The sequence below is a fragment of the Thunnus maccoyii genome, chromosome 3, assembly GCF_910596095.1.
Source record: "Thunnus maccoyii chromosome 3, fThuMac1.1, whole genome shotgun sequence".
NCBI lineage: Eukaryota > Metazoa > Chordata > Actinopteri > Scombriformes > Scombridae > Thunnus > Thunnus maccoyii.
Genome location: NC_056535.1, coordinates 11,663,273 through 11,671,299, shown reverse-complemented (window position 1 = coordinate 11,671,299; position 8,027 = coordinate 11,663,273). Strand labels below are relative to the sequence as shown.

Genomic DNA, 8,027 nt, shown 5'->3' with positions numbered 1-8,027 from the left:
ACTCTGAGATGCCGTTGATTGGCAATTTCCGAGGCTGGTAACTATAATGAACTTATCCTCTGCAGTAGAGGTAACTCTCGGTCTTCTTTTCTCATGAGAGCCAGTTCCATCATAGTGTTTGATGGTTTTTGCCACCACTCTTGAAGAAACTTTCAAAGTTCTTGAAATTTTCCGGGTTGACTGACCTTCATGTCTTAAAATAATGATGGACTGTCGTTTCTCTTTACTTAGTTGAGCGGTTCTTGCCATAATATGGATTATTGCAGTAGTTGAATAGGGCTATTTGCTGTACCACTACCTTGGCACATCACAACTGATGGTCTCAAACACATTAGGAAGCCAAGAAATTTCACCATTTAACTTTTGATAAGGCACAGCTGGTTGAGATATTGTCAATAGTGTGTGAAGCTGTCATCAAGGCAAACAGTGGCTACTTTGAGGAATCTAAAATATGAAAGATATTTTGGTTTGTTTAATAATTTTTTTGTTTACTACATAATTACATATGTGTTTCATAGTTTTGATGTCTTCAGTATTGTTCTACAATGTAGAAAATAGTAAAAAATAAGATAAAATAAAGAAAACCCTTGAATGAGAAGGTGTGTCCAAACTTTTGACTCATACTGTTTGTTCTGTGGGTTTCAAGACAGTCTGCTCAGAACATATCAGAACTCCAACCAGTGTTAAATTGGCTGTAAAATGAAATACAGTACAAATACACAAACTTCTTTAATAGTTCATAGTTTAGATCACTTTGAAATAACAAAATCTTACATTGTCTTCATCTCAGTGGCCTTCATCGGAGTGCACATTCAAAAAAGAAAAAATTAAATAGAACACAGTGGAGTAAAATAGAGCAGTAGGAATTAGAATTGAATTGTACTCACATACACACACACACACACACACACACACACACACACACACACAGACACCTTACCCATCGGCACTCGCTGACACACTCAGCACAAATCGACAGTTCTCACAGAAGATTCATCCATCATTTCTCGATGGCGGATATAGACTAAATGCCACTTGAGCTGTATTTAATCTCTATATAAAACTCTCTGAGAAAGTGTTAATTGCACCCTCAGCACATTGTAAAATGCCTCTTGTGACAAATAATTGGTTTAATATTCCTGCAGGGATTTACAATGTGCAGAGCACTACAGTGATATTATTGTGACCTTATCATGGCCTAACAGCTTTTTAATGCATTACCTCACAATTAGATTTCTGTTAAAGCTATCATTTCTAGCTTGCTGCATGATAATTTACCAGGCTGCTGTCTAAGAATTACTCGATAATTCTGATTTATTTGGCCAGTTACATTTGATTGTGGTTGTTGGGTGAGCATTCAGCTCCATTTGATTTATTTATTTTTTTCTTGAATGGCCACTAGAGGGTAGTCATGTAGTTTCACTAAGACAAGTTGTCCCACCACTTATGCATGGCTTGGTTTTTACCCCCATTTAGTTCCAGCATTATCTTATTTCTTGTGCATTTCAGTTATGTTTCTTTGAAAATGTTTTTGGGTCAACTGCTGCAAAAAAGTAAACACTGCAACTAGAATTCCAACATATTTATGATTATTAGATAAATGTTAATCTTCTAATAACCCTGGCATTTTTACAGCAAGTAAGCATAGATATAAACACATACTCTTTTAGAATGTTTATGTTTGAAGCTCAGTCGTCACATTATGAAAGATAGACACTTACTGTAGAAAAGATCAATCGATGAAAATATTTTTCTTCTGAGTAAAATATTGTCCTATACTGCCGATTCAAAGAGGATTCAAAGAGGATTTTGTCCCATATTGGGCAGGTAGGTCATCATCCTCTACAAAGATTAATCCCAAAATACATGGAGTTGTGTTAGAACTGCTACCTTCATCATATTGTCATGTCTTTAGACCAAAATGGCAGCAGAATTTCTAGAGGAGCAATACAACGACATCCAGGAGGAAAATGATCAATATAAGCAGCTCATCAGTCAGGAGAAAGAGAATTTGGTCTCTCTGGATAAGGAGGTAAAATACCAAACACACATGTACTGTAGCCTTCTTTGAAAGTTAGACCACCTTAAGGTTTTGGCTTAAAATCAAAGGGGTATATAATGTGTGTCACTTCTAGGCTTATAAGTGTTATTATTATTATTGCATTTCTTGTTATTTTTAACACTTTTATTGTTGAGATATTTTATGATATTATACAATATATTAGTGGTACAAGTCAGTATATATATTCTGTGTAGCAGTAGTGTGATCAGTGATTGCAGAAGCAGTAGCAGTAGTAATATATAAGGTAAACTATTGTGATAGCTATGTGATCAGATATTATGAATTTTGGCATTCAACCATATAATCTTATGTTATTCACTAATTTAACATTAACAGGGTGGCATACAGTGCAGTTTGTAAGTATTTGGAATTTGTATTGTTTTGGCTGTATTCAAACCCATTGAAGTTGGAATTAAACAATGACAATTAATTTGATTTAAAAAAAATTCAAGGTCTACCTTCAATTCAAGGTCTAATAACTATAGGATTTCTGGAGCTTTCAGCCATATTTCATAGTTAGCAAATGGATTTTGCACTGTGGCAAAAACTGAATACCAAGTTGTTATCATGTGGCCTCAGTATGAAACTTTGGCAACTTGCTAGTAGTGGGACCTTGAAATAAATTAATTTTGTCAAAGTAGGCCTACTGTTTCCAAGGCCAAGAATGAACTAAAAAATGAATGAATTAGCTCAAATCACAGAAAACTTTCAGCTTTAGTTTGAGGGTGTTTTTTTTAAATTGATGGTTTAAGGATAGAGGGGGAGGAAAATGTGTCATTTGTGATTTTGAGATATATAAATGAAGCTGACTTGACTTGGCTCATAAACAGAGTAGGAATAGTGGTCCCATCATTGTAGTGATGCACTGTGTAGTGCTGGAGAGGACCATGTATAAAAAAAAGTTTCTACATAGTTGAAGCAAAATGGATGTGAACACCTTAAAACGTATATTTTAAGTTCATTGTGTTGGAGTACTGAACAAATATATGTGTCTCTGTCTACATGGTTACAGACTGCACTAAATATATTGTGTCTTGCTCCTGCGTCTCACCAGCTAACTGCAGCAGAGACCAGGATTCAGGAAAAGTTGGCAGTCCCAGGTGGCATCCTCAAAGAAGAGGGGAAACCCCGCCGCCACAGCAAACAAATCCGCATCTTAGAAAACAAACTAAACCAGGTATTATGAAACCACATAATCTCGACTTGTCCTAAACCATAACCTTGTCACACACCTTGATGCTACAATTCCAGCATCACTCCTACTTATCAGCACCTTAAAGGAATAGTTTGACATTTACGCTTGTTCGCTTTCTTGCTAAGAGTTAGATGAGAAGATTGATACCACTCACACATTTGTATATTTGAGGTAAAGCTATGGTTAGTTTAGCTTAGCACAAAGACTGGAAGCACAGGGCTTGACAAGACTGCAGGCTGTAAAACCACATCTTGCTGTTTTTACACTTTGGTTAAACAGACGTGGTATAATAGTTTGAGTTTTAAAAGTGCTGGTAGGTTGACCTTTTTAAGCCTTTGCACAGAACCAGACTGGCTGTTATCCCTCCCACTCTTTGTGCTAGGTTAAGCATCTCCTGGCTGTTTTTTACGATTGGTTACATGCATAGTTCAATACTGAGTATGCATCGTCAAAACTCTTCACACAGTCAACACAACAGCAACAATTATGGACCAAACTGTGATGACACTTGTGTTGCTTACACACAAAAAGCGTTCAGTGACTACAGCCTTCAAATTTCCTGAATACTTTGTGCACTCAAACACAAACAACCAACAAAACTCTATGGATCTGCAGCCCATTTTGCAAATGTTTACATAATCACTTCAAATCTCTTGGGTTTATGTTCAAAAACTAACATGACTTCATATAGACAGTTATCTGCCAAATTATAACCACATTGAAATACATCTATATTCCCCCAACTCCTCAGCAAAAAACAAGAAAAAAAGAATAAAGCCCATTGAGGCCTTTCCTGCAGCATTTCTATGATTCATTCCTGTAGAATACACTGCAGTACGTTCTATACAGATGGTACAGGTATTCTGTAATAAAAAGTTTGTTCATACAATGTACACATTGTGTGAACAAATGTGTACACACACACACACACACACACACACACACACACACACACACACACAAAACCTAGAGATCACAAAATGATTTAACTTCAAAGACTGCCATAATAAGTCCATCATATGTCGCCTGTTGTTAGTGTTTTTTATCTCAGTGTGTTCTGATGGACACATAAGTTGTTGTCATCTGAAATCCAGTGTTAGTGTTTACTGGAAGTATTTGCTTTTGTGTGTTAAATGAATGGTTGTTGACTATGTAAACTTTTGAAGATGTGGACACAGTATTGAAGTACATGCATGTAACCAATGGTAAAAAACTGTAAACAGTGGTATCAATCTTTGTATCAAACTCTCAGCAAAGTGAGTAAATGCATTTACCAAAATATCAATCAATTTCAATAACTCATTTAAATGCTCAGACATTAAGTCTTAATGCCTAAACAGGTTTGAGGTGATGCTAAATTCTGTAGTAAATTTTACCTGAAATCTATGAACTCCAATTCTTCACTGGTCTTCTATAGGACACTGTTAAGTTTGATGAGATGCTATGCAGCAACATGGATTACCATAAAGAAATAGCTCACCTGCTGCAGCAGAAGGGCACAGTGTGCAATATCGAAGAGAAATTTAACAGACAGTTGGCCACGCAGCAAGGCATCATGGACAAACTAGGGGAGAAGTCCACCCTCGCTTTCAATCAGAGGTTAGTTTGTATGCGTGTGGAAAACTTTAACTGGTGTATTGGAAGGGTTGAGACATGATATTTTGTGTGTGTGTGTGTGTGTGTGTGTGCATGCTACAGGTCAGAGGCACAGACTCGAATGAAGGAATTAGAGGTGAGGGATGGAATTGAGGCAGACACCAAAAAAAAGATGCAGCAGAAGATTCTCAACGTCCACAACACCAAACTGCGCAGTTTCATGGAGAAGAAGTCCCAAGAAATTATTCCTTTGAAAGAGGAGGAAGACTCCAAGACGAGAAGTATAATATTCCACAAGGATCCAGTATAATCACTCCACATAGGAAAATAGCATCTTAATCTTCATCGTTACACTGAGCAATCATACATAATTTAATGTTTTTTTTAAGATATAAACTCATTAGTTTTATTCCATTGGTACAGAGAAACAGCAGCAATATCAGAGTGGAGTTAAGAGGCTGGAGATGTACATGCAGGGACACAGTACGCTGGTGGAGGTCACTGGTGAAAAGGAGCTGTGTCAGATAGGCCAGTCATTTATTCAGAACGAACAGAAGAATTTTGCTCTTATCAACTATATCAACGAGCTGCACAACAGAAAGAATATGATGAAGATCTGCACAGGCACGAAGAAGGCATGTACACATCTTGTGAAGCGTCTGGTTGCACAGAAATACACATATGTACGTTTTATTTATGTGCATGTGTTTGTGTCCGTCAGAGCGACATTATGTTCCTTGAACAAGAAAAGAACACACACGATGAGCAGAATGAGGGCCAGTTCAAGGATTTAGAGGTGAGCCTCACTCTCTGAGCTATACACACACACACACACACACACACACACACACACATACGTAATATATGGACCATTTCATAGCTTCAGACATTACTATTTTAAATGGGTCCAGGTTTATTTCCTGTTGCAATGTTTGCTGATGTCTGGAGCCTACTATAATTGTCATAACATATAATTATTTTGTAATGTCAGGTTGCTGGCAAGAGGTGAACTTGGACTCAAGGTGTTTCTTAGCAACGCAAGCCCAGTAAAATGGTCTAAACTTAAATGTTTTCAGGAACAAAGCTTGTACAGATGTATAGGAATAATATAACAGCTCTGTTTGAGCTTGATTCAAATCTAACATCATCCACTCCTGTTTGGTAAGAGAAAGAGGAGATTAGAGAATTTTCTCACTGACTCATGTAAATATATAAAAATCGTCAAATATGAAGAGGTTTCTACTTTCCAAATTTTTTGGATGCAATGATATGTGGTCTATTAGTTTGGCTGTCGGCAAGCCCCAGAGTTTAATTAGTATATTGTTGCCATGTATCCGGATATATGATGTCTCCTTTCATTCTTAAAGAATATAATTTTAATGTTTAATTTATTTCTTTTACAAAGCAGAGCATGGTTCACTCCCATCCTATGAGCTCATACAACTAAATACAGTGCACTGTCAGTCCCCTGATTCATATAACTCCTGTCTAAAAGAGGTCAAAGGGTGGTCAGACACTAATGAATGGAGCAACAGGACATTACAAAGTTACTGTATATACTTGACATGCTAAATTTGTTCATTTTCCCTTAAAGTTACTGTTGTACTAAACAACCAGCAATTGTGACCAATGTTACAGTCAAGTGCTCCTTGTTTGGTTTTGTCAGCATGGATTTAGAAGACCACAATGGAAATAAGCCTTTCAGGCTTTTTTATGACTTAATCCTTGATGATTGTGACTATTTTAAATCTGTCTGTTTTGGATCATCAAATAAATAAATAAATGCATTCATTGTTCCCCATTGTGTGGTATCATTACAAGACAAAAGAAATGGGCTCTCGTTAAGACGTGTTGCCTGTTTAAAATGCTGTATATCCCAGTGTCTGTAATGTCTCTTTGTTCTAGATATATCTTTATACTTCATGTACAGATAAAATGACATTGGCTCTTAAAAATCAGATAAAGCTGCATTATCTTTCTCTTCCTGTCTCTTTCTGGGCTGTAGTCTGAGTTAGAGAAGTACAGCTGCCTGGCTGACTCTCTGGAGAATCAGTGCGCTCTGGTTCAAGAGGCTCTGGACCAGCTAAAGACTGCCATCACTGGCCTTGTCAGCGAGATAATGCCAACAGCCGTCATTGTCACTTTTGACAACATCACACACTTCACTAGTAGGTGGAATTGATAACTTTTAATGTCTTACCTGGCACTGAAAATACATTTTCACATTTGGGAGGCATAGATTGATTTTTAATTACATAAAAAACATGCCATTACTATATATGTGTTTTCACCTGATTAAAACAAATCAAGTTTTAAGTGAAAAATGTCTGATTTAAGCTGTCAGCCTAGTACAAACCCTGCGTCCTCCGCAAGTCTGTGAAACTGCTCATTCCTGTTCCTGTTACTTTCTCTCAACTTCAGGTATCCTTGCACAGAGTATTAGTGACCTGATGATCCAGGCCAACACTGAGGAAGATGAGCAGACAGGGTTGCCTCCTCAAAACCTGCTGCTGGCCAATTTTGACTTGCTACCAGGTATGAAACACCTACTCTTTAAGTCCTGCAGGGAAACTGTGAGATAAGACTTCAGAAAGACTGAAGAATTGTAATACTCCTCTTGATCAAATCTAATAATATATTGAGTTTTTAAAGCATAAACTGTACACTGTATGTGTATGTTACAGAGGGTGAGGAAGTTGTGGACACCGAGCGCGGCAGGTCTCCTGCGCTCTCGCTCAAGTCTGCCCGATCAGACTGAGAATGGTGCAGTCAAACAGTCTCTTACACACTTGTGATGGCAATAAACACATTTCAGCATAATTTGCTGGTTATTTACTATATGTAGAACACAGTTTGTTGAATAGGGTTTTTATATTTATGAAACAAAAATCTATTTTAATGGTATAAGTCATACCGAGACAGTCTGTTGCATCTGACATATGAGAACATGAATATTAAAGCTGCATTAACTAATTTTTTGGCCACTAGGGGCAGAGGAGCTGAAAACACAACATCTGGCATATCATCTCCTTATTAGGTCTTTATGGTGCACATGTCAGCAAACAGTTGCCAATTTACACATCCAGCAGACACCAAGCAATATTAGGATTCATGTGGAGTCATGTTTCTGGCCACCTGGTTCTCCTTTGTTTTGATCATCTAACATCTCCTGAG

The 8,027-nt window shown here is 37.3% G+C and overlaps 1 protein-coding gene across 1 annotated transcript; it reads left to right on the top strand.

Moving 5' to 3' along the window:
- The first annotated feature begins 893 nt into the window (after positions 1 to 893).
- On the top strand, positions 894 to 7,689 carry LOC121894321 (coiled-coil domain-containing protein 63-like). The gene is made up of 10 exons (XM_042406846.1): positions 894 to 1,827; positions 1,916 to 2,032; positions 3,117 to 3,239; positions 4,675 to 4,856; positions 4,956 to 5,134; positions 5,277 to 5,488; positions 5,575 to 5,649; positions 6,859 to 7,021; positions 7,275 to 7,388; positions 7,538 to 7,689. The coding sequence occupies exons 2-10, from the start codon at positions 1,922 to 1,924 to the stop codon at positions 7,609 to 7,611; spliced, it is 1,233 nt and encodes a 410-aa protein (XP_042262780.1). The 5' UTR covers positions 894 to 1,827; positions 1,916 to 1,921; the 3' UTR covers positions 7,612 to 7,689.
- The last annotated feature ends 338 nt before the right edge of the window (positions 7,690 to 8,027 follow it).

Excerpts from the sequence above, each read along its gene's own strand:
- LOC121894321 (XM_042406846.1), top strand. The coding sequence starts at position 1,922 with ATGGCAGCAGAATTTCTAGAGGAGCAATACAACGACATCCAGGAGGAA. Across the intron at positions 7,022-7,274 it reads CAACATCACACACTTCACTA|GTATCCTTGCACAGAGTATT; the intron begins GTAGGTGGAATT and ends TCTCAACTTCAG. Across the intron at positions 7,389-7,537 it reads CAATTTTGACTTGCTACCAG|AGGGTGAGGAAGTTGTGGAC; the intron begins GTATGAAACACC and ends TGTATGTTACAG.